The sequence below is a fragment of the Physeter macrocephalus genome, unplaced genomic scaffold (genome assembly GCF_002837175.3).
Source record: "Physeter macrocephalus isolate SW-GA unplaced genomic scaffold, ASM283717v5 random_113, whole genome shotgun sequence".
In the NCBI taxonomy this organism is placed as follows: Eukaryota; Metazoa; Chordata; class Mammalia; order Artiodactyla; family Physeteridae; genus Physeter; species Physeter macrocephalus.
The window spans coordinates 1-24,660 of record NW_021145399.1 but is presented as its reverse complement, the minus strand read 5'-3'; the positions used below and the strand labels follow the sequence as shown (position 1 = coordinate 24,660).

The following is a 24,660-nucleotide window of genomic DNA, read 5'->3' as shown; positions in this document are numbered from 1 at the left end:
CTGCGGCCTCTCCCGTTGCGGAGCACAGGCTCCGGACGCGCAGGCCCAGCGGCCATGGCTCACGGGCCCAGCCGCTCCGCGGCATGTGGGATCCTCCCAGACCGGGGCACGAACCCGGTTCCCCTGCATCGGCAGGCGGACGCGCAACCACTGCGCCACCAGGGAAGCCCCAAGGGATCTCAGTTTTTAAGCCCTGCTCGTAAGCACTCTAGCACCAGCACCTGCAGAACAGCTGTCGGCAGCTGGCACACTGACCCTCCTGAGAAGGCAGACAGTGACCCCTTCAGTAAGCATGACATTGACAGCTGAGTCAAAAAAAAGGTTCAGGAGGGCTGGACTCTGAATATGAGTTCATAGGGAGAGCCTACCCAATTAATTTCAACTGGATTTTCCTCCTTACAAATGCATAATACATGATTAAAATACATTATTTTCCAAATCAGTCTAAAAAAGCACTTTACATATAAAATAAAATGCTACAAGTAGGTGTGACAGTGTTTTTTTCTTTCTTACTGATACATAAATGTTTCTCCTTGGGCTTCCCTGGTGGCCCAGTGGTTAGAATCCGCCTGCCAATGCAGGTGACACGGGTACGAGCCCTGGTCCGGGAAGATCCCACATGCTGTGGAGCAACTAAGCCCGGGCACCACAACTACTGCACCTGCGCTCTAGAGCCCACGGGCCACAACTACTGAAGCCCATGCACCTAGAGCCCGTGCTCTGCAACAAGAGAAGCCACAGCAATGAGAAGACTGCGCACCGCAACGAAGAGTAGCCCCTGCTCACCGCAACTAGAGAAAGCCCGCACGCAGCAACGAAGACCCAATAGAGCCAAAAATAAATTAATTATTTTAAATTAATTAATTAATTTTTTAAAAAAAATAAATAAGTAAATGTTTCTCCTTAAACTCAGTCTTAGATTTGATGAAAATACAGCAGTAGTATAGTTCGATCCCATTTTGGTGAAAGTATGTGTACATGCACATGCAGAGAGGTGTGTCTGTGTGTCTGTGTGTCTGTGTGTCTGCACATGTGTACACATAAAGACGTTACATTAACAGTTATTTCTGGCTAATAACATCTTGAGTTATTCTTACTTCTTTATACTTTCCTGTATTGTTTTTGAGCCTTTTATAATTAATCCATATTATTTGTATAATCAGAGAAAACGATTTTCACTTGAGGGGAAACATTACTTCAGAGTAATAAATATGTTTGTTTTTGAGTATTCCCAAGAAAATTTCTCCTAAACAATGACTACCGTGTTGATGATGGCTTCAGCGATTAATCAGTCAACACTAAACTGTACCTCCCTGACTCCACCCACATCCAATGACAACTATTGTGTCTATATTCCCTATGCAAGACAACAATTAACTACCAGAGCAAACACCAGGATTTTAGGAATACTTCTGAGGCAAATAAAAGTCAGAACTACAATCCTGAATTTTTAGGTTTCGCTGAAATCATCTGAATTTAACCTGTCCAACAACTCTACATTTGATGCCAAGCACAAAAGTCTCATTAAAAACAAAATCATGGGACCTCCCTGGTGGCGCAGTGGTTGAGACTCCGCCTGCCAATGCAGGGGACACGGGTTCGAGCCCTGGTCCGGGAGGATCCCATATGCCGCGGAGCAACTGGGCCCGTACCACAACTACTGAGCCTGCGCTCTAGAGCCTGCGAGCCACAGCTACCGAGCCCACGTGCCACGACTACTGAAGCCTGCGCACCTGGAGCCCGTGCTCCGCAACAAGAGAAGCGACTGCAATGAGAAGCCCACGCGCTTCAATCAAGAGTAGCCCCTGCTCGCTGCAACTAGAGAAAGCCCACACGTGGTAAAGACCCAACGCAGCCATAAATTAATTAATTAATTTTTAAAAAACCCAAAAAACAGTAACATTAAAAAAAAAAATCACATCTCTACATGACTACTATGTTTTTTTGGGGGCACACCGCACACCATGCGGGATCTTAGTTCCCCAACCAGGGATCAAACCCGTAACCTGTGCCCCCTGCAGTGGAAGCACAGAGCCTTAATCACTGGACCACCAGGGAAGTCCCCTGGTTACTACAGATTTAAGTTTAAGAAATTTCCGTATCACTTTACGCAGAAAAGTAAAGAACAACTGTATGCAGTCCTCTTACATCTCATGTTTATCCCCACAACTGTCCAAGCAATAGCTACTTAATGCTTAATCTTTGTCTCAGACAGTCTCTCAAGAACTCGAGCATTTAGTGTATCCCAGCACCATCTCCAGGAGCGAGGTGATAATGGTCAGCTGTTACTAAAAAAGCAAAGAGTGGGCTTTCCTGGTGGCACAGTGGTTGGGAGTCCGCCTGCCGATGCAGGGGACACGGGTTTGTGCCCTGGTCCGGGAGGATCCCACATGCTGCGGAGCGGCTGGGCCCGTGAGCCATGGCCTCTGAGCCTGAGCGTCCGGAGCCTGTGCTCCGCAATGGGACAGGCCACAACAGTGAGAGGCCCACGTACCGCAAAAAAATAAAAAGCAAAGAGTGAGATATTAAAAAGTCCTTAAACACATAGAGATTCTCTTCTCTGCTGTCTATTGCACCTGATTTTTTCCTTTTATTCTTGTAAATATGGTCACTTAAGCAGCACTGTTGGAATCAGGATAGCAACTACCTTTCAGAAGCCAAACTTCCCAGGTAAGTGCTGTGTCTTCCCTAACAGAACACAGTGTGATCCTCAGCAAATCTCTTTATTCCCTGGACTTCAGTTTCCACCTTTGTGAAAATAAAAAGATCAGACTACATGACACCTAAGATTCTCTCTGGCTCTAACAGTCTGTGACCTGACAATTTTTTTTTGCTTATGAAAAGTGAAAAATGATATTTTTTATCATTACAAAGGTAATAGCTGCCTGCAACAAATTCAAATAGTAAAGAATGTATAAAGTAGCGGCTGGCAAACTTTTTCTGTAAAGGGCCATACAGTCTGTCACAACTACTCAGCTCTGCTGCTGGAGCTCAAAAGCAGCCAGACAGTGCCTAAAACAATGAGTGTGGCTGTGTTCCAATGAAAACAGGCAGCCAGCCACGACCCATGCTTTGCCTACCTCTGGTACGAAGTATAAAGCAAAAGCCACTCTCCTTACTTTGGCCTCCCCTCCTGGGGTTGCCCCTTTTAGGTCTGGCTTGTGCTCTTTCAAACCGTATTCTCACACAACAATTTGTGTATGTGGCTTTAATTTTTTAAGAACAAAGTGGGATCATTCTATACATGTTAGCAATTCCCCTTTGATGGACAATTCAAGTTTCTCATTCTCTGATTTTTCACTCATAAATATTCCTCTTGTGAAATCCTTTTACACTGACCTTTGGGCCCTTGGTCCTGCAATGGTTAGCAGTGGTCAGCTGTGACACGTCTGATCCTGTATCAGTCCCACCAATCAAGACAGAGAAAATCAATACAAGAGACTGAACTTGGGAGGGGGCGGACTCAGGAAATGAGGAAAAGAGAAAAGGTACACAACAGGAAGGGAATAACAGTAGAGGATGAAGAAAGGTCAATACCCAAGCCACAGTACCTTTTTCAAAAATGTTGCAGCTGTTTCTCTCTTTGTTGCTGTGATCCGCTTCACCCCATCTGGGGACTGAACACGAATTATCTGTGGTAAATGAAACAAGTTGGTTACTGCACAGACTAGGAAGGTCCTGACCTATTACTGAAACAAACCTCTGCAGTCTTTCAGCATCTGGGTCACCGAAACTTAGAGCCAAACCTCACCCTTCCCCTTGCCAACACCCAACCCAATGTTTCTAGAAAATGAAGCAGAGGTCTGAGAGACATCAGCACATGGGAGAACATCCTAAGAGCACTGCCCTAATTCTCAACTCTCACCGTTTCACTCAGAAAAATACGACTTCAATTTTTAACCATTATTTATAAAGAATATATCTGAAACACTAACATTTTTCTCTTCCGATTTACAAAAAAAAAATTTTTTTTTAAATCAGCAGGAACAAACCTACCATGAATCATGAACAACTAAGTTCTTTAAAAAATATCTCACTTTGTTCCAGGACTGTTCACAGACTAGACTAACTTAAAAGGATCACAGGGAATTCCCTGGTGGTCCAGTGGTTAGGACTCCGCAGTGAAAGCCAAGGGCACACGGGTTAGATACCTGGTCGGGGAACAAAGATCCCGCAAGCCATATGGCCAAAACAAACAAACAAACAAAAAACAATTAAAAACATAAAAAGGATCACAGGAAATCTTCTAATTTGTTACTTACTTTCAATAAAAAGAATAAAAGAAAAGAAAAAAGGTGTTTAATATCATGGTAAAACTTGGCAGGGTTTTAAAAATATATATTTTCATGGCAAGCCTGAAATGGTTGCTAGGCCTGGAAGACAACTGGACGGAGCATCACTTTCTAGACTTGATTTTTATGCTGATCGAAGCCCAGTGAAAGTGTGCTATTATGCCCGGGGCCAACCATCCAAGGTCCTGCCTCAGTGGGTAGCATGAACCGGCATGCCCAGCCACCAGCAAGACAGAGGATGTTCCAACCACCTGAGGCATGGGAGGAACAATGAACAGAATGTGCCAGAAAGTACTCATGTTGTAGTTACTCCTCTCAGCAACTACTGCACTGTACACTGTATTCAAAACAACACTATACAGACAAGAAATGTCACAAGCAGTTGTTTTTAAAAAGACTTTCACTGATACCGGACAAAATGCCACAATGGCTTTCGATCTGTCCACTTTTACCAAACAAGTTAAGAATAATCTAGATTTTGCTGAAATAGCTTGACTATATCTTTCTCATTTTCTAATAACTTTTGTTTAACTGAAAAGCCTTTGTCCCCATATTGTTCTCAGTTTTTAAGATTTTGTTTTGAACAAGCCTTATGAAATCCCAATTGTTAAGAGCATAAAATATTTTCTTTTTGCTTCTCAACAACATCTGTTTAACTTTCTCACTCACCTATGTGCACTCAAATTACTTTGACTTTTGATTTCTAGTATGCTTTACTCTGGATTCAACATCTAGAAAAATGTTTTCTTAATACACAGCCTGGGCATTAGGTAAACTCCCATTTATTTGTTTCTGAAATCTGTCTCCAACACTGAGGCAGGTTAAGAAGTAAAGAGCTCTGCTTCTCTTTGAGGGATTCTGTGACTGTTGCTTTGACTGTTCACTTAGGACCAAGAGCATGACACTCCACACCTTGAGAAGCTTTCTGGAGAGTTCTAAAGCTTAAGAACTTATTCTACTTGTTCATTTACAACAGGGCATGGCAGTCCAGGTTTCCAAGCTAAGGTCAGTATCTAACTCCAAGAGACAAAGATAATTCATACTGAGGGAAGGAATGACTTGGCCTTTGACACATGGTATAAAGTAAAATACACAAGAGACAGACCAGGCAACATGGACACATAGCTTCTTGGTAACTAAGTTTCCCTATTTATAAGAAAATGAGCCCAGAACATTTCTTGGGGGAGTCAAAGAATTGGTGTGATAAAAATTAGTTATCCCATAGAAATTTTTAGAAGACCTCTTTCTAAATAAATAAATAACTTTTGAAATAAATTTCAGAAGAATCATCTGTTTTAATTCCTCACAATCTGAGAAATTCGACAAGAGATCCATGCTATCAATGAGACCCCAGCCTTATATACACTAGCAGAAAAGTGGCCTTCTCTGAAACTCACGTGCCCATGGTTACTTCAACTTGGTTAAAAATATTACATTAAAGAGAAAGTCTGGAAGCAGATTTGAGCGCTAATTCTTAACCTATTTCTAGAATGAGTCACCAAAGACTAGTAAATCTTATTTTAAAAGGAATCAGTTGCTCGTTTCTCTTCGGGCATTCATGCCCTCTGCTCATCTCCAGGCTGGGAAGCAGACGCCAGGGCCCCTGAATGGAGAGCTGCGTTAGGAGGAGTCACTGGATGAAAGCCTGAAAGTCCAGAGCTGGAGGTTCCTGCAGCCCAGAGCATCCAGAGAGGAGGATGGTACCATTCCCGACACCTGGCAAAACTGCAGAGGCTCTCCCATGGCCAAATTCTGAACATGACTTGCCACCCCATACTGCTTCTGCTTCCTCCAGGAAATCCCAAGTGATCCTTAACGTTAACCAAAAATTTTTCTGTCCAGCTGGTCTGTTGGGTTTTTCAGGCCACACTGACTTCTGAGAGGAAACTTTCCACAAGTTAAGGGATGGCCAGTTTTTTCTGATTTTCACCTTTTTTTTTTTTTTTTTTTAACTTTAAGCGGGGAAAGGGAGTGTGTCAATCCCTGACTTCGGGTACAAAATGAGATCAACCTTTATAACATCCCTTTACAGAGAGGTAGCTGTCAAGGTCTCCTTGCCATCCACCAGGCCACCGTCTCCCTTCTTAGCAGCTTCCTCTCGTGGGAGGGGGTCCCCGTTTATAGAAAGTGTTCTCCTTTTAAGGGACCCATGACAAGGCACTCACTGGGGCGACGGAAGGAGGCAAGACAGACGGACAGGAGGCGAGGAGGGATCGTAGCCCCGGCCCCGAGGAACTGCAGCCCCTCCAAGCGCGACCCCCGCGACCAGGAATGGAAAGGCCGGCACAACCCACACCCCGCGGACGGCCCGGCCTCCCCCGTCGGCCGGGGACGGGAGGAGCTGGAGAGAGGAGGTCAGGAGCCCAGCCACCCGGCCGGCCCATGAAGAGAAGGGCGGGCCGCTGGGCCTCACTGCAGGCCGCGCCGGCAAATCTGCTGCCTCATCCCGGCGCCCTCCCGCCCGGCCGCCCCACTCACGATGCTCTCGGCCATGGTGGCCGCTCCCGTATCCGGGCTTGAACCCCGGGCCGCCGCTGCCTGCCGCCCCGCGGGCCTTGCAGCCCCGACCCCCGCCTCAACCCCAACCCCGGCCTCCGGCCGCCGCCGCCACCGCCGCTCCAGCTTCACCGCCCGGCCGCCACCGCCGCGACGTCCGGTGCCTCGCCAGACGCGCTCCCCCGACCGCGCGACCGCGCAACCAGGTTCCGGCAGCGCGATCAGGTTCCGGCCGCGCAACCAGGTTCCGGCCCCACCAACGGCCCGCGCCTGCGCAGGGCGGCCCCGCGCCGGGCTCCCCGCGGAGGGGCGCCCCCCGTTGGCCACGCGGTGGAGAGACGCTGCGGAGAAGCCGGGAGAGAAGCACAAACGCGCGTCTCGCCCAGGACAGCGGTCGGTGGGCTCGGATTGGACATTCCCAGCGCCTCGCTGGTCCCACGGAAATGGAGAAATAGCTTCGGGAAGGTGACATCATACCTTAATGATATGTATTTTTTAAGAAGGCATTTTCCCTGAATCTAACATAAAAGAAACGAATGAATTTCGACCACATTTTAGATAAATCCTTCTTTGCCACGGAGATACAATATCCTAAAATTGCCCCCAGGGCCAGCTTCATGGGCACCCACGTGTGTGGCTCCGAATGGCCTCACACTTGATTCAATGCTCTGCCGTCACCGTCTTGCAATCTTTAATAGTTTTCAGCAAGGAGCTCCACATTTTTGTTTTGCACTGGACCCTGCACATTTGGTAGCTGACCTTGCCTATGATTATGAAAAAAAAGTTACAAAAACCTCTAAGAGGCTAAACTATGTTTTTTAATCCCATGATTCCATTTCAGATTGTGTTTATTTGTCTCCTGTGCTGAAAACAGGAGGTTGTTACTCTCATTTCCTCTCCCTGCGGGAAGTCTGAGATCAGGGGGACAGCCGGTTTGGTTTCTTCTGAGGCCTCTCTCCTTGGCTTGCAGACAGCTGCCTTCCTCCTGTGTCTTTCCTCTGTACAGGTGCATCCCTGGTGTCTCTCTGAGTCCCATTTTCCTTTTCTTTTAAGGTCATTGGAGGATGGCCCACCCTAATGGCCTGATTTTAAGTTAATTATCTCTTTAAAGGCCCTACCTCTAAGTCTCATTCTGAGGTGCTGGGGTTGGGACTTCAATATATAAATTTGGGGGGACACAGTTCGGCCCATAACAGTAGTGGTAACTATGATTTCATCCGAAGGCTACTGTATATCAGAACAAGGCTGAGATGGGGCCTGAGAGGTGATGACCGTCTCCCAGAGAGCCTGGCTTTGGAGCCTGATTGCGGTAACTGATGAGGCTGGGTGTGTCCCCTTTGAGGAAGAGACGAGACACAGTTTGGCTGCACGAGGCCTGACCTCCGGCTCCCGTCCTTGCCCTGACCTTCCGCCTGCAGCACAGCAGCCTGAGTGGTCCTTTTAAAGTGTGAGTCAGGTCGGGATGCACATTACTCAACACCTGTCATCTCCCCATCTCACTTGGAGCAAAATTCAAACAGCCATCCTTCTTCAAACTTTCCAGGCTCGCTCCCACCTAAGGTACTTTACAGGCCTGAAATGCTCTTCCTGCACACATCAGCCTAGTGTTGAAACAGAGCAGGACCCTATAGTCTATGCCTCCCATGTCTTCCACCTGCCTTTTGTCTGTGGAAAAACTTTAGCCAAAGAATAAGTTTAATCAGAGAGATGAGAAAATACAGAAACAAAGGAAAATAGTCAAAGGGGACAAAACAATAATAGTTTAAGTCAGTAAGCAAAGTCAAGGACCTTTAGTTCCACCTCAAGGGCTATAGATAGTATTCTGAGCCGTGTCCTATGAGCTGTTTTATAGATACTGAAACCCCCACCAGGTGGAAGAAGTTAACTACATGATGACCAGACTGTAGCCATGACAGAAGCTGCCACAATTCTGAGAATTGGCCTCATGGAAATGCGAACAAACTGACCCTGGAACTGAAGATTAACTGTACTTAAAACAATCAAGATGATGCTGGTCAGACCACTGATGACCAACTTCAAGATGACCATCAGAGCCGACTGTGCTGTCTCTGCATGTAGCCCCCTCCCTCCATCTATAAAAGCTCTTGCCCACTGGTTGTCAGTGGAGGGGAGTCGGCCTTTGGACAGGAGTCTGCCCTTCCCCTTCCCCGGACTCCGCAATTGCCAGCCTCAGAAATAAAGCAAACTTTCCTTTCCACCATCCTTGCCGCTTTATTGGCTTTTGAACAGGGAGCAGCTGGACCCCACATTCAGTTACAGTGTGTGCCAAGTGCACTGCCCTCAGACTGAAGTTGCTGGCAGCACGGGCTGAGCTCCCCTTTGGGGACTGTGCTCACCCCAGATCATGGTCCCTTCCCCAGGCAGCTCATGCCCAGTAACAGTGGATGGCTATCAAGGCCCAGCCCCATGTCTCAATCTGAGACAACTCTGCAGGCCATCCGAGCTGCGGGGATCACTAAGGACGTTGTTCAGATTGCCTGACAGCTCGCCTTCTCCCTCCACCAGCACAATGCTGCTTCCTTCCCGGGTCTGGATCCTGAGACACTCCCCAGTGACCAGGGTTGGCCTCGCAGGGACCTTGACCTGAGAAAATCCACGAGGTTCGTTCCCTCTTTTTTTTTTCTTCTTGGCCACGCCATGCGGCATGTGGGATCGTAGTTCCTTGACTGGGGATTGAACCTGCGCCGCTTGCATTGGAAGTGCGGAGTCTTAACCGCTGGGCCACCAGGGAAGTCCCTCGTTCCCTCTTTTCCTTCGGCTTCTTCTCAGCCCTCTTCTGTTCTTTTTTTGAATTGATATGAAATTCACAGAACATACAGTTACCATTTTAAAGGGAAAAACTCAGTATCATGTAGTACATTCCCAGTGTTGTACAACCACCTCCTCTATCTAGTCCTAAAGTATTTTCCTCACTCCCGGAAGGAAACCCTACACTCCTTCAGCAGTAGCAGCCATTTCCCCCTCCCCCAGCCACTGGCAACCACTAATCTACCTTCTGTCTCTATGGCTTTACCTATTCTGAATATTTTATATAAGTGGAATCGTACTGTATGTGGACTTTTGTGTCTGGCTTCTTTCACTGAGCACCATGTTTTCAAGGTTCATCCATGTTGTAGCCTGTGTTAGAACTTCTTTCCATTTTATGGCTGAATAATCCACGGTATGGATGGAGCACATTTTGTTTACCCATTCTTCACTGATGGACACCTGGGTTGTTTCCACCTTTTGGCTGCTGTGAATGTGTATATCCATGTATTTGTGTGAGTCCCTGTTTTCAATCCTTTTGTGTGTATACCTAGGAGCCAAACATTTTCCTACAGTGAGGCCTCTCTGATCACCTGATATAAGAACACCCTCCACCAGCCATTTCCTTTCCTTGATTCATAACACTAATGACCTTATAAAATAGCATATATTTACTGGTTTCTTTGCTTACTCTGTGACTTCCCCTGTACTCAAATGTAAGCGCCTGATGACGGGCGATTGTCAGGTTTCCTCACTGTTGTACTGCAGGGCTCAGAACAGTCCCTGACAGAGAATAAACCCTGTGTCAGTCATCTATGCTCACACTAATGCTGTGTTAACGAACTCTCCTCATTCAGTGGCTTAAAACTCAGCTGGCCCTCTGCCGGAGTGTAGGCTGGGCTCCGCGGGGTGGTCGTTCTGGGAGAAGCTAGTGGGGGACCCAAAGCAAGAACACAGACAAATGAAGCAAATAAAAATGAAAAGTGTTCCCTCGGCCGTACTACTCTGGAACTGAACACCAGGAGGAGATTTCAGGGGATGGCATAGGTCAGGGCGCACGAGTGCCAGGCGTTTCAGGCCCAGCAAGCAGACCATGTGGCTGGATTGTAAAATGGTGACTAAATGGAGGAAAAGAGGCTGGGTTTAAACATGAAACGGAAGAAGCTGAGAAAGGGAGTGGGGAGGATGGTGGAGACAGGACAGGGCACACACATACCCTGGAGGCCACCCTTTTTCCTGCCACGCACATGTGTTTGCAGAGGGCCCCCTGGCAGCCTCTGCCCCCACCACGGCCTCCGGCCCCAGCAACCAACAGCAGCATCGACGCACATCATAGCCTCACATGCTCCACAAGCAGGACCCAGGAGGCGTGGGAGTGCGTGCCCAAGGTCTTCCAGAGTCGGTGGCTGGTAGGGGTCTGCTCTGAGCCAGTCTTTGCACCGCATCCAAGCCGGGGTGAGAGGGCCGACAATGCAGGGTCAGGGCGCCTGGAGCACATCTCTGCCTGCAGAGGTGGAAGCTGCATGGCTGGGGTCCTTCCAAGCACTAGGGCACAATAGTAACTGTGACAAAGTCCTACTCCTGAGAAGCTCGGGGTGGGGGGAATCCCAGCCACCTCCAAACCAGGAAGGATGTGATCTAGCCGGTGATTTTAAAATAAATAAATAAAGGGGGACTTACCTGGTGGTCCAGTGGTAAAGAATCCGCCTTACGATGCAGGGGACGCGGGTTCGATCCCTGGTCAGGGAACTAAGGTCCCACATGCTGTGGGGCAACTAAGCCCACGCCACGGCTACTGAGCTCGTGCACCTCAGCTAGAGAGCCTGCGTGCCGCCAACTACAGAGCCCACACGCCCTGAAGCCTGCGGTCCACAACTAAGACACGATGCAGCCAGAAATAAATCATAAATAAATCTTTAAAAAAATAAAAAATAAAGGCACTTCAAATATACACATACAGGGACTTCCCTGGTGGCGTAGTAGTTAAGAATCCACCTGCCAATGCAGGGAACACAGGTTCCATCCCTGGTCCGGGAAGATCCCACATGCTGCGGATCAACTAAGCCTGTGCCCCACAACTACTGAGCCTGTGCCCTAGAGCCCGTGAGCCACAACTGCTGAAGCCCGCAAGCGTAGCGCCCATGCTCCACAACAAGAGAAGCCACTGAAATGACAAGCCCGCGCACCGCAACGAGCAGTAACCTCTGCTCGCCGCAACTAGAGAAAGCCTGCGCGCAACAACGAAGACCCAATGCAGCCAAAGATAAAATTTAAATAAATAAATAAAAATTAAAAAATATATATATACATACACACATATGTGTATGTATATGCATATATATACATAAAACATTTCTTGCAGTGAATAAATCAGGGGATAAACTGGCATTTAGCTGTGGGCAGGTCTCCCGGGCTGTTACTGGGAGCCAGGGTCTGATCTTCGGGCTGAGCTGAGGGGCACCGCTGGACCCGCCAGGCTGAGGCCCACGCTGGGGCCCTGTGGTGATGACCATGAGGCCTGCCCCCTGACAGCCCCACCCACGTCATGCCTGCACAGAGCGAGGCCAAGAATCTGGGCTCAAGAAGGATCCTTTGCATCTCAACAAGCAGAGGCTGTCTTAAGCCCTAAACTATGACTCCTCACATGATTCGATCGTGACTGCGAAATCCCGGTGGGGCTCACAGCTCACAGGGCAGCCAGGGGCACAGGCAGTACCAGCCCTGGTGTCCCAGCCAGAGAGGCCAGTGGGGGACCAGCAAGTGTCCTGGTGGAGGATGGAGGAGGGGGAAAAGAGCCCCCTGCTGTCCCAGGTAAGCAGTGCCTGGAGTCCTGCCGGGGTTGGAGATGTCCCTGGCTGGGTTCTCCCAACCCTGGCCCACCAGAGCCATGTTGTGTGCTGGGGCTAGCCAGGAGGTGGATGCTCAGGAAGAGCCGCTAAGATTGGGGTGGGGCTTTATTAATCAGGTGCCTTAACCTCCCCCCGGCGCCCTGTTCAGACTCTGAAAGGTGACCCGCCCTTGCCCTTGTGTTTGACACAGCATGGGGTGCATCCACACCCCAAGGAAAACACACACCCAGGGGATGGTGCCCACCAGGGCCATCAGGCCACCCTCACATTTTCCCTGTCCCCCACCCGCCTGTGACCTGCCCCGCCTTCTCACCTTCCTGTTGCCCCCTCCTCAAGGCTGCCATCTGCTCAGCCTGGTATGGCCCCTGCACAAGAGATCTGGTAGGCCTCCCCGTGGATCTGGCGGGTCAGGGGTGGGCTCTGGCTCAGGGTGCAGAAGGGGCTGAAGGCCAATGCTGGCAGCCTGTCCTTTTGCTCTTACTGACTTGTTGAGTTCTGGTGGAGGGGCTGATCAATAAACCTCCTTTCCTGTGCTCTGATGCGGTCAGACAGGTGGGGAGTGAAGGGCCAGCTTCTTCCTGGTAAACTGGGAGCCCTGCCCAGGCCTGGGGCCTTAGCTTCCTCATTCTTCCCCCACAACCAAACTCAAGGGCCTGCTGCCCCTCCCCCTGCAGAGAGGGGTCAGAAGCCCTCCCATACCTGCCTGCCAGTGGAGGGGCTGCGGAGGCAGGCATATCTGAAGTGGAGACTGTCCATCAAGGGGCCAAATGAAACTGGCTTTGCAGCTTCTCCCAACCTCATGATCAGTGAGCCAGTCCTCTGTTGGGGAACCAAGAGGAGGTTGGGGGGAACCGAGAGACCGGGTGGGCCCCGCAACCATCAGCACCCTGTTAATTTTCTCTGTGGTAAGGCCAGGGCCCCCGAGCTTGGCTGAGTGTCCTGCTGGAGGGGAAGGTGGGGTCCTTGGGAGGCCCTGCACCCCACAGAGCCCTGGTCTCCTGGCCTCTCCTCTCCCTGCCCCCAGAGCCCCTCACCATCCCCTCTGCTGCTTGGCCAAGTAGGACAAGCCTTAAGGCTCCCACGTCCCTCGCCTTCTAGGGTCTTTGAGCACCCCCTTCCGCCTTCACCTTCCAGCTTCACCTTCCAACTTCCTCCCCCTTGCAGGCTCTGACCCTGCTCCCAGCTGAGTGTCACAGGGTCTGAGTGAAGAGGGTTGCCCTGGTGAGACCTCCCTCTTCTTTCTCCCTCTGCAGGATGCTGGGGGTCAGGAACCACCCCTCACCGGAAGCAGCCCCCTCACTTCAAGTCACCCAGGGCCAGCGCCCTGGGCGGACCAGGACCGGAGACCAGGCCTTGAGGGGGTCCTGGCCTGCTGCTTCCCCTGGGGAAGCAGCTGCCTCAAGTGCCTGATCTTCCTGTCCAACTTCGTCTTCTCTCTGCTCAGTCTGCTGGCCCTGGCCATCGGGCTCTGGGGCCTGGCTGTCAAGGGGTCTCTGGGGAGTAGTTGGGGGGGCCCCCTGCCCGCAGACCCCATGCTGGGGCTGGTGCTGGGCGGGCTGGCATTCAGTGCGGTGAGCCTGGCAGGCTGCCTGGGCGCCCTCTGCGAGAACGCCTTTCTGCTGCGCTGCTTCTCTGGGGGCATCCTTGCCTTTCTGGTGCTAGAGGCCATAGCAGGGGCCCTGGTGGTGGCCTTCTGGGGCCAGTTACAGGATGACCTGGAGCATGTCCTACGCATGGCCATCACCCACTACCAAGACGACCCAGACTTGTGCTTCCTCATTGACCAAGTTCATCTCGGGCTGCAGTGCTGCGGGGTGGCCTCCTACCAGGACTGGCAGCGGAACCTGTGAGTCCTAGAGCCTGTGAGGGCGGAGGGCAGCCCCATGGTGGCCGGCAGGGTCCCTGGGGCTGGAGAGGAGGCGGGCCACACACACACTCACATGCACATACTCACCTATACACAAACTCACCTGTATAGGCTCCTCACCCGTACACATATGTGCTCACATGCTCGTGTGGGCACACTTGCGCATGTATACACTCAGGCCCAGCCGGGGCCACATGGTCATACAGGGATGTTAATAGAGAAGCTCAGCCAGTAGATCTAGAAAGTCACTTTTGGGGGTTGTTTTTTTTTTCTTTTTCAGTAAGGACATTGTATATCTCAATGTCAACTGAAAATAACTTTTAGTTTAATTCAGGACATCATTTTGGACTGTGACTCCACAGTTCTCCCTCCACTGCGTGTGTGTGTGTGTGTGTGTGTGTGTGTGTGTGTGTGTGTGTGTGTGTGTGTGTGTTTAGAGCCATATGGAGACTCTTGAAAACCAGCCATTTGTACCCAACAGTCCCTGAGACGTGCTGGGCCCTTCTTTCTGGGCTCCTTAGAAGCACCCATCTGGATTGTTCTCATTTGGTGGCCGAGTGTGACTTTGGGTCAGTAGCAGCCCTTTCCGGTGTTGTGATGCCACCCAGACTGCCGACCTCCAAGCCTTAGTGAAGCCCATTCTTCAAGGAGATGAGGCCGTGCCTGTGAGGGAGAGCGAGGGGATGAGCCTGCTGGTCACAGGGCCATGGATGCCAGTCAAAGGCCAAGGGCACCTGAGGGCTGCCTGAAGTGGGTGACAAGAGCAACACTCTCTTGAGGCCCTGCGAGCTCCTCCCAAGCCTCCCGTCCCTTGTTGCTGCCCAGTGTGGCCCCTCATGCCCCCACCACGACCCGGTGACCACTGCAGAAGCCTCTACCAGTCCTCAACCCACCTTCTCCCACTCCAGCTCTGCTGCCTCAGACCAACTCAGCAGCATCTGTGGAGCGAGGCCCCCTTACTTCCAGCCCCCATCAAACCCTTGCCTTACGCAGTGTGTGCCTTCTAATCAAGAAGCATGTACAGAGGGCTACCCAGTGCTGGGATGAATTATAGAGAGCTGGGTATCGTGTGTGTGTCTGTGTGTGCACAAGTGTGCGTGCGTGTGCCTGTGTCTGTGTACATGCCTGCCAGTGTAGATTCCTGCTGTGTGCATGTGTGCGTGCATTCATGCCTGCGTGCCTATGTGTGTGTGTGGCCATGGAAGTTTGCAGGTGGGTAGGAGACATTCCACACAGCACTAGGGTCCAAGACCAGGGGCCCTGCCTTCCAGACTGATGCTCCCGTGCGCCGTTGCAGGTACTTTAACTGCAGCTCCCCTGGGGTCCAGGCCTGCAGCCTTCCTGCCTCCTGCTGTATCGACCCCTGGGAAGATGGAGCCTCAGTCAATGACCAGTGCGGCTTCGGGGCCCTGGGCCTGGATGAGGACGTGGCCCAGAGGGTGGTGCACCTGGAGGGCTGCGGCCCCCCACTCCTCCAGTGGCTGCACAGCAACATCTGGGCTGCAGGTGGCTACGCCTTCGTTGTCGTGGTGGTCCAGGGGGCAGAGCTCCTGCTGGCCACCCAGCTGGTGAGGGCCCTGGCTGTCCACAAGAGGGCAGCAGAGAGTGAGGGCTTGTCCACAGGACCCCCAGACTCCGTGCCCTCCCCTCTGCCAAACTGGTCCCGGGCTGACTGGCAGGTGAAACGAAAGACCGGGGCACCGGGATGGGGTCTGGGGCTGCAGGCCTCCCCTCCCCTCCCAGGGAAGGTGTCAGAATAACCCACCTTGGTGCTTGTGGACACGCACCTTGGGCCCCCAGGCTTCCTCCACCTGCTGGCCTCTGGCTCCCCAGCGTCCCCTTTCCCCCACACTGCCCATTTTCTTGCAAACGCTGCCATGGTCCGATTGTAAGCTGACCCCGACGACTGCCTGGCCAGCGTCTGCCTCCCACAGAGGGTGCAGGCAAAGCCTGGCTGGCAGGGAGAGTGGGGGGCGAGCGAGACTGGATGAAATCCTGCCACCGAGCCCCAACTCGGACCCTCACCCCAGCCCTCACTTCCAATCTCCACATCTGACCACTTTTGACTCTCACCACTGACCCCCCACTTCCGACACCTCCAAGCCCAGTCTATGAGTCCCCACGTCCTCACCATAGCGTGGCCCCTGCTCTCCTCTGGGGCCACCTCCCCCTTTCCTGTCCATTGTGGTGGTTGAGGATGAGGCCCAGGCCTCTCCCTCCAGAGTGCTTTTTGGGGGGGGGATGGTAAGTTTTATTGAGATGTATCACTCATACAGTAAAGTGCACCAACCTTAAGTGGGCAGCCTGAGGGTTCTTACTTATCCACACACCTGTGGACCCACTACCAGGTCTAGATCCAGCCCCAGCAGGGTCCTTCGTCTCTTCCTCAAGGTCACCCCTGTTGGAACTTTGTCGCCTTTGGTTAGCGTGGCTTTTTCTGGCCTTCGCATAAATGCGATCACAGGGGCCCCCTTCCTGAGGGTCACTCTCTGGTCACTGCTGTGTGAACAGACACCCCGACGTCCGTGTGGATAGGCACTTGGGCAGCTTCCCAAAGATGACTGCCACTGGGGGCAGTTTCCCACAGGTTTGTGTGTGGCAGCGTGCCCTGCTTCTCCTGGGTGTGGTGTCAGGAGCAGAATTGCAGGGTTCCTGGTAGGCGTCTGTCTAGCTTTAGTGGACAGTAAGGATGGGCTGGCTGGGCCCAATCTCCCTGCACCTGTTTCCTCACCTGTGGGGAGCAGATAGGCGTTCCCTCCCCCGACCTGAGCTCTGGCCCCCGGAGTACGTGGGGCTGCCTGCCTTGCCCCAGTCCAGCCATCAAGAGCCTGGCTCAGCACCCGATGTGCTTCCTTCCCTCAGCCTGGCCAGGCCCCTGCCATCCCTGCCACCTGTGCCCACATCTGTCCACTCTTGCTGAAGAGACTCCACCCTCGGGCCCTGCCCCCACTGACAACACATCCCAGACAAGTGGTGGGGGACACGCTAATTTTATTTGAAACAGGACATGGGCCATGTTGGAAAGGACAAGCATCCTGCTGGTGTGACAGGTCCAGAGGGGTCTTGCTCTCTCACTGACGCCCGCAGGACTCCCGCCACCCACTCCGCCGGTGCAAGGGCCTCAGCTGGGAGGGGCTAGTGAGGGGAGATTGTCCTCACCCCCAGACAGGCAGGACAGGGGACACTCCTGGGAGGCCTGCCCTAGCTTTCCAGCCATGGGAAGAGAGGGTCTGTGGACCAGTGTCTCCAGAAGTTAAGCCAGGCCTGGCCGGCCAGAGAGGGTGTCCTGCAGGGAGTTGGTGGGCTCCTGGCAACTAGCTTCCGTGGGCCTGAGGTCGCCGCCCTGCGGGGATCTCCAGACACGATCTCTGGATGCTCTGGAACCCTCCGGCAGGGGGGCGGCCCTGCTCACAAGAGTCCTGAGCAGGGGTCAGAGAGGGCGGCGGCATGGAGGGGCCGAGGGCTGGGGCCCAGTGCTAGATGATGCCGTACTGGGCCAGCTCATGCAGCTCCAAGTGGTTGAAGGCCTCCCATGGGCAGATGACAGTGATGTCTGCAGGACAAGGGGGCCAGTGGGTCCAGGAGGGTCCCACGGCCCCAGGAGCCAACATCCCCTCCGGGCCCTGCTGTCCACACCCCAATGGTGAGAGTACAAGTCCAGGGTGTAGAGCCCTCCTTTCAGAACATACCACCTTTGGGGTGTGTCGAATGGGCGCCCTGCCCAGGAAGAGAGTGGGTGCAGCAGGCCCAGGGAGGGGGCCAGAGGAAGGTGGGTCTTGCTGCTGGGGGGAGGGGACAGCAAAAGCTTTGTTCTTTTCCAGCCCCTCCAAGCACTCGGTGGACCCGCTGAGTAGGAACAACCCCACTCAGGTGGTGTCTGAAGCTTGAAGTTGGGAAAAAAAAATGAAGGACATCTGGGGGTGGTGCCCTAAGTGAGCCTCTGCCTGAGGAAGCAGGGGCAGGGGTGATGGGGCCCCAGGCACACTGGGGGGTGGGCAAGTGGGGGGACCTGGGTGGACGCTAGTGGCCATCATACCTGTTCCCAGGCCTTCCATTCCGGGGATGTCGTCACCAAACCTACGAGGACAGAGCGGTCAGGGCCAGGAAGAGCAGAGAGGGGGCGTGCATACACTTGAGTGCAGGTTCCTGGGAACGTGGTGTGTCTGAGTGTGTCCTGGGTGTGTACACGTGGGGCTCTTTGGGTGCAGGGAGACATATCAGTTGGTGGGGCTGTGGCTGAGTGTCTGGGTGGCCGCGGGTGGGTGTGCTTTCCAGACAAGAACAGCTAGAGAAGGTGACGGGAGCCCCTGCCCCTTCAGTCCCCTCCACCCCCCGCCCACCATACCAGGGAATGGGGGACACTGAGACAGGCCGGCTCAGGCCCTCAAGACCCGCACCACCTGCTTAAGAGGATGGGACCACCTTCCACCAGGAAAGGGTGGCTGAGGCCCCACCCAGCCCCCCAACATGAAGTGCAGCCCCATCTCCCTCCTGTGCAGCAGGTAGGCCCTCCACCCCTCTCAGGGCCAGCCCTCCCACAGCTCTGCTTACCCTTGGACGCCTTTCTTGGGGGGCTTGCTCTTGAACTGCCTGGTTTGCCGCTGCTTAAATTTGGGGGGCCCTTTCCTGGGAGTGACGGGCCCCCCAATCACCCTGGTGGCCGACCGGATCTCGGCCTTGGGCGGCTCCAGGTTCATGGCCAGGCTGGCAGAGCCCCCGCAGCGACCTTCGGCTTCTGGACTCCCTCACGCTGTGGGCCCTCCTGCTTCCGACCCGCCTCTCAGGTCTTAACCCACCAGAGCAGAGGAAACCCTGAAACATGAGACCCACCGGTCCCCAGTATGACCGAAACAGCAGCCCCCTGTCCCAGGGAGCCCCAGGCAGGGGGTGAGAGTGCCGGGTGGCCCCCCAATGTGCCCCTCCTCACTGCCTCCCCCTTCTCCTGCATTCCCCATCCCAATCCCTGGGGTGGGACACTTGGCCTCATTCGTGGTGGCATGTTAGGCACCTAGCGGTGCCAATAACGGTAACCCGAGAAATGGGAGGGCAGGGTGCCCGGGCAGGGGAGGGGCCTGTGTCACAATGAAACGCCCAGGCGAGCTGTGTAGCCCTGGCCCCAGCATCATCCTCCCTCTGCTGGTAAATACCCTGCCTCCCCCACCCCACCCCCCACCCCGCCCCAGCCACTCACTGGGCACCAGCATCACCTGCTGGTGTCCTTGAACCCACTGCACAGGGTGACCTCCCCTCCTCCTCTCCCCCGGAGTGCCCCCCTGGATGCCCTAAGCCCTGGTGACCTAGGCCAAGGGCAGCTCACCTTCCTCTAAGCCTATTAGCACCAGAGGGAGACCCTAATTCCTCAGGGTCCACTATAAGCCCAGAAAGTTCTGGGGCTAAGTACATGATGCAGAGAGGAGCCGCTGCCCTGGCACTGGATGCCTCAGGCACCACCTCTTGGGTCACGTTTCTTGCCCCCTCGCACTTGTGGGCTGCAATGCCTGACTCCAGCCTGGGGCCACCGCTAGCTGCCTGCTAGAGTATTAGGGCTGAGATCAACCGGGAGGCAAGAACACGTGGTTCTACAGCGAGGAAGGCCTGGTTGTAGGTGCCGGGGCGCCTGGGATTGGGTGGACCCCACTGTGGACCTTCCTTCCCTAAGGTTCGGTCTCTGTGCCAGGACCAGCAGCAGCCTGAGAGGAACCAGGGGACAGGAGCTGGATCTACACGGGGTCCAAGTTGGACAGCAGCAGGTCTGGTGGCCCCGGCTGCTCAAACCCCACGACACCCACTCCTCACAGCCTAGGTAGTGTAGGCCCAGCTGGACCCCTTCTCTAGTCCCAGGCCATTGGCCTGGGGTGGGCAGCTCTGAGCCCTGACAGAGTGCCAACTATCAGATGCTGTCCCCATGGAAACCGCTGCCCAAGTCGCCCTGGCCCTAGCCCGGCCTGTGGCTGGTGCCCACTCAAGTTGGCTGACTGTGTGTGGCCTGAGGCTCCGAGACCATTGCTAGCCTGGGGGACAGCCTGCACCACTATTTGGCACGAGGAACAGAGGAGGTGATGGGCTGGGTATCCTCTATGAACAGAGCAGTAGGTGGCCTCCCCCAGACCCAGACCTCAGGATGGTGGTGAAAATCCCACACACTCCCCACCCTCTGGGCAGATACCCACTAACGCCCTTGGGTAAGTGGCCACCAGGAAAAGCAACCTGGGAAGGTCGTTACTCACCAAGTACCGGGGCAGGTCTCAGGGGACCATGGGTGTAAGTGCAGGCCTCCCTTAGGCAGGGTGCTGGCTGGGCATTTATCCTGCAGCTGGGTAATCTGATTAGGACTGTGCCTTGACACCACACTAAGGAGATTGTGGGGTGGGTAGCAGCACCGAGGATTCCCCGAGATGGGGGAAGGGGCTCAGGTGCAGTCAAGGGCCTGAAAGAAGGACGAGCCGGGGACAGGGTCAAGGCAGGAACAGGACATGTGACCATGAACAGCCAGACTCTCCTGAAGCTGCTCATTATTGAAGGATGAGACGGCGCTGGCTGCTGTCTTAGGCCTCCCCACCCTTACTGTCCTGACTGCTGAGGAACCCACCTTTGTGGCCCCCAAAGCCCTGTATAGCCTGTCCCAATCCTCTTCTTTGGCCTCACCTCTCATCCCTTCCTCTTGCTCTCTGTGCTCCAAGGAGCCTCTTCCACCCCAGGGCCTTTGCACCTGCTGCTCACCCCATGTGGTGCATTTTCTATTGTACATCTCTCCACTTCCCCTAGTTCCCTCCTCCTGGGACTTCAAAGGTCTGCCCCAGTATCATATACACATAGAAAATCTTTTACAAATAAGTGGGTTTTTTTTTTCCGGTACGCGGGCCTCTCACTGTTGTGGCCTCTCCCGTTGCAGAGCACAGGCTCCGGACGCGCAGGCTCAGTGGCCACGGCTCACGTACCCAGCCACTCCGCGGCATGTGGGATCTTCCCGGACGGGGGCACTTTTTCCGGTACACGGGCCTCTCACTGTTGTGGCCTCTCCCGTTGCAGAGCACAGGCTCCGGACGCGCAGGCTCAGTGGCCACGGCTCACGTACCCAGCCACTCCGCGGCATGTGGGATCTTCCCGGACGGGGGCACGAACCCGCATCCCCTGCATTGGCAGGCGGACTCTCAACCACTGCGCCACCAGGGAAGCCCACAAATATGTTTTTGAGAAAAATACAGTAAACCTCTTCCTACATCTCTGAGATAAACCACCTCCATGTTGTAGACCCCTTTGGGGGGCCCAAGCCCACTAGGCTCTGCTGTGCTTTTGTCTCTAGGGAAATCTTTCTCTTCCTGGGCCATTTTCAAATCTGTAGGACAGGGTTCGAGTAGATGCTCTCTGATATAAAGTGTAACAAACATGTACTGCTATAATCATGTTTCTGTGAACCAACCAAAACTGCTTCTGGATGACACCACTAGCTGGCCAAGACAGCCTGCACTACCGGGTGTATCCTCAGGCATTAGCATGGCAGCACGTTTTGTGGCTGTGTGGTTTCATTCTCTTGTCCACAGATCTGTCTCTGTGGAAAACTCTGGCTTTACATTGAAGGCCCCTACCTGGGAAGGCCTGCTTATCAGCTCAAATTCTTTGTGAAGCCTTATAACAACTCAAGCTTTTCCCTTAAATGAGAGATAAAACAGGTATAAGTTCATTTAACCCTGTCCGTCCAGGCCGCTGGTATCAGAGCTTGAAAGCCTGCAGCTGGATAAATGGGGCACATTCCAGGCCACCTGCAGACATTTGTACCTGCCAGAGCTTTGCTAACAGCAACCTCTCAGGATCGGATGGTCCTCCCTCTGCTGCACCACTGACAGTAACCAGAGCTGACCTTTGGGACTTCTGGGATGCTGGGACATAGAAGGGGGCCCCTGGGGTCATTGTCACTTGAATAGTCAAGGAAACAGGTTTAGCCAACCTCACAGGTTGGTGAAGGCTGTAGGTGCCCAGTGGACATACAATGAAATCTGCACGTGCTTTCCTTGAGGTGATACACACCTATGGATGACAACACAAAAGCCTCCTGTCTAACCACCACACAGAACTTATTTATTCTCAGGCAAAGTCAATAAACAACTCTTCCTGTTCCCGTCGACACCAGCTGCACAAAGGGCCCGTAGATAAAGGAGGCTGTGCTGCATCCCGAGGAGGACTCTGTCGGGGTGAGGCTGTCTGGCCAGGCGGCTCAGCTTCCACTCCTCACACGGAGCTGGATCTCCAGCCGGAGGAAGGCCTTGAGGTTCTCATCAGCCACGTGCTCCTCCAGGGCGGCCAGGGCCCGCTCCCCACCGTCCTGGTAGTGCTGCAGCAGTGCGTCTGCGTATTCCACCCACACGCAGTTGGGGCAGCCGCTCATGCAGCAGTTGGTGGGGGGCTGGAGCTCAGGGGGTGGCGGGTACAGGGGTTCTGAGGGGCCCCCACCAGGCAGGGAGGACTCGGGCTGCCCAGTGCCCGCTGCACCTGCTTGGGAGCCCACCTCCACATGGTCCTTCCTGAACTCTCTGTGGCCTTCACGGACTCGGATCCTGTGAAGAATGCTGCCACCTCCAGGAAGTCTTTGGCCCCAGTCCCAGCTGGATAGTGGCCCCTAAGGATTCAGATAAGCACATGAGTCTCCAGGAAGCTGGTAAGGCTCCGCCTGCCTCCAGCTCTGGGGAAATTTCGGCCTCCTGTCACTGGCAGGGGGCTCGACGTCTTTCTCAGTTTCCTCACTTCCTGCGTTAACCTTAGACAAGTTACTTCACCTATAGACTCAGTTTCCCATTTGTAAAATGGATGTAACGCTTGGTACGAGGATGAGCCACAGATTCATGAGAAATGCTGGGTTCAAGGCCTCGCACTAGGCGTGCCCTCCAGCAGATGGTGGGGGTTGAGACTGCACCTCCAGCTAAGATGGCTCTGCCTGGTGGACAGGAGTATGGCGGGGGCGGAAGCCTGTGAGCTCCAGCCCACACAGGCACCTCTTCCTCTCCAACCAGTACTGCCACGTTCCTCCCCCGTGAGCATCCTGACTAATCGCATCACCCCTTCATCCCTGTTTCTCTCTGTCACATGAGAAGCCCAAGTCATTCCCAAAGGCCAGTGGGCAGCCCTCTCCCCACCTCCAGCCCCCACCCTGGCCCCCGGGTCCCCTTCCCTGCTCTGTCTCCAGGGCACTGAACACAGGCGCAAACTTTACTTATTTCTCTAACTCCTCTTGCGAGGAGCACCAACTCCCTGTTCACTGAGGTTTCCCCAAAGGCTTCGCACACAGCAGGTGTTCAACAGGTACTGGACGAGGGAACGAGCTCAGAAACCGCCGGTGCTACCCTGGGCTCTGCCCGGCTGCCGGGAGAGCGGGGCTTCTCGGCCCCAGCGGGGCCCGGCCTCCCGAAAGCATCCCGTCCCCGTCCCCGCCGGTACTTGCCAGGCCGCGGGCAGCGACTGACACTGCCAGGCCTCCCCGGGCCACACTCCACAGCAGCATCGCCCACGGCCTGGCCCAACGCGCAGGCGCCCCCCAGTCGGCCCCGCCCGAGCTGTGAATGGCGGCCGCTCTGGCCAATCCCGGTCCGTCAGGGAGCTACGCAGCCCCAGTGAGCGCAGGAAGCGGAAATGGCGGGCGTGGGGGCCGGATCGTGCGGGAGTGCGGAAGTGGCTTCTCCTATGAGCGCAGGGCGTGTAGATGGCGAGAGCCCGGCGCCGAGCTGCGGCGCCGGCGGGGACGGCGGGGATGGCGGGTACGGCGGGGCTAGGGAGCCCAGGGCGACCGCAGGGCCGGAGGCAGCAGGATCCGAGGAAGCAGTGCTCGGCGCCACGGCCGGGGCCGCGCAGGTGGGTGCCGGTCTCATCGTCCTGAAGACTCCCTGGCACCCCTCTCCGCGCGGGGCCCAGCGCGCTGCGTGGTCCGTGCGGTGGGCGGCCCGGAGGGTCAGCTGGGTGGGCGGAGGCGTGAGGGAGTCTCCGGTGTGGCACTTGTCACCTTCCGGGGCGCCGTCTTTGCTATCCTGGACGAGGTCAGGGAGCGACGGGCCTCCCTGGGGCTCTCGGAGCGCCCCGCACCCAGCGTCCTGTGAGAAACCGGTCCAGGGACAGCCTCCGGGCGGGCGAGGACGAGGCCGTGTTCCCTTGACCGGCACGCACTACAGCGGCCAGCGTGGCCTGCGAAGTTTCTTTCTCCAGGCTCAGCTTCGGTTTCTCTGATTCTGCTTATACTCGATTGGAGACGTGTCTCACCCCCGTGTTCTCTTTCCCAGCAAAGAAAAGAAGAAAGTGAATTGCAAGCCTAAGAACCAGGATGAACAGGAAATCCCTTTCCGGCTCCGAGAGATCATGAGGAGCCGCCAGGAGATGAAAAACCCCATCAGTAACAAGAAGAGGAAGA

General features: G+C 54.3%; 4 protein-coding genes and 1 long non-coding RNA gene across 7 annotated transcripts in view; 2 read left to right on the top strand and 3 right to left on the bottom strand.

Moving 5' to 3' along the window:
* NPLOC4 (NPL4 homolog, ubiquitin recognition factor) overlaps positions 1–6,926 on the bottom strand; it is a 58,641-nt gene extending 51,715 nt beyond the window's left edge. For 2 of the 3 annotated variants that reach the window (XM_007125640.4, XM_024130058.3), the window contains exons 1-2: positions 6,771–6,926; positions 3,552–3,632 (exon numbers count right to left, since the gene is read on the bottom strand). In XM_007125640.4, coding sequence (XP_007125702.1) covers positions 3,552–3,632; positions 6,771–6,785 — 96 coding nt within the window. In that variant the 5' untranslated portion in view covers positions 6,786–6,926. Of the gene's footprint in view, positions 1–3,551; positions 3,633–6,457; positions 6,726–6,770 lie in introns of those variants that run through there. The other variant, XM_028484056.2, reaches the window with a different exon arrangement.
* A 205-nt stretch (positions 6,927–7,131) lies between these two features.
* On the top strand, positions 7,132–9,001 carry LOC114484875 (uncharacterized). The gene is made up of 3 exons (XR_003678248.2): positions 7,132–7,253; positions 8,012–8,235; positions 8,660–9,001. It is a non-coding gene; the product is annotated as an uncharacterized lncRNA (long non-coding RNA).
* A 3,328-nt stretch (positions 9,002–12,329) lies between these two features.
* On the top strand, positions 12,330–16,440 carry TSPAN10 (tetraspanin 10). Its single transcript, XM_007125666.4, has 3 exons — positions 12,330–12,365; positions 13,657–14,249; positions 15,568–16,440. The coding sequence occupies exons 1-3, from the start codon at positions 12,330–12,332 to the stop codon at positions 16,028–16,030; spliced, it is 1,092 nt and encodes a 363-aa protein (XP_007125728.2). The 3' UTR covers positions 16,031–16,440.
* Positions 16,441–17,746: 1,306 nt separating this feature from the next.
* Positions 17,747–18,967, bottom strand: PDE6G (phosphodiesterase 6G). The gene is made up of 3 exons (XM_007125637.2): positions 18,822–18,967; positions 18,307–18,347; positions 17,747–17,823 (listed from the first exon to the last, which is right to left on the bottom strand). Exons 1-3 carry the CDS (start codon positions 18,965–18,967, stop codon positions 17,747–17,749), a joined length of 264 nt encoding a protein of 87 aa, XP_007125699.1.
* A 3,333-nt stretch (positions 18,968–22,300) lies between these two features.
* Positions 22,301–23,864, bottom strand: OXLD1 (oxidoreductase like domain containing 1). Its single transcript, XM_024130516.3, has 2 exons — positions 23,704–23,864; positions 22,301–22,884 (listed from the first exon to the last, which is right to left on the bottom strand). The coding sequence occupies exons 1-2, from the start codon at positions 23,761–23,763 to the stop codon at positions 22,483–22,485; spliced, it is 462 nt and encodes a 153-aa protein (XP_023986284.1). The 5' UTR covers positions 23,764–23,864; the 3' UTR covers positions 22,301–22,482.
* Between the last annotated feature and the right edge of the window lie 796 nt (positions 23,865–24,660).

What these genes read in the sequence shown, in the direction of transcription:
- TSPAN10 (XM_007125666.4), top strand. Translation starts at nt 12,330, where the DNA reads ATGGAGGAGGGGGAAAAGAGCCCCCTGCTGTCCCAG. An exon ending in AGAGCCCCCTGCTGTCCCAG is followed by an intron (nt 12,366 to 13,656) that starts GTAAGCAGTGCC and finishes CTCCCTCTGCAG; the next exon opens with GATGCTGGGGGTCAGGAACC. An exon ending in CAGGACTGGCAGCGGAACCT is followed by an intron (nt 14,250 to 15,567) that starts GTGAGTCCTAGA and finishes GCGCCGTTGCAG; the next exon opens with GTACTTTAACTGCAGCTCCC.
- PDE6G (XM_007125637.2), bottom strand. Translation starts at nt 18,967, where the DNA reads ATGAACCTGGAGCCGCCCAAGGCCGAGATCCGGTCGGCCACCAGGGTG. An exon ending in CCCAAGAAAGGCGTCCAAGG is followed by an intron (nt 18,348 to 18,821) that starts GTAAGCAGAGCT and finishes CTGTCCTCGTAG; the next exon opens with GTTTGGTGACGACATCCCCG. An exon ending in AATGGAAGGCCTGGGAACAG is followed by an intron (nt 17,824 to 18,306) that starts GTATGATGGCCA and finishes CTTGTCCTGCAG; the next exon opens with ACATCACTGTCATCTGCCCA.
- OXLD1 (XM_024130516.3), bottom strand. Translation starts at nt 23,763, where the DNA reads ATGCTGCTGTGGAGTGTGGCCCGGGGAGGCCTGGCAGTGTCAGTCGCT. An exon ending in CAGTCGCTGCCCGCGGCCTG is followed by an intron (nt 22,885 to 23,703) that starts GCAAGTACCGGC and finishes CTGAATCCTTAG; the next exon opens with GGGCCACTATCCAGCTGGGA.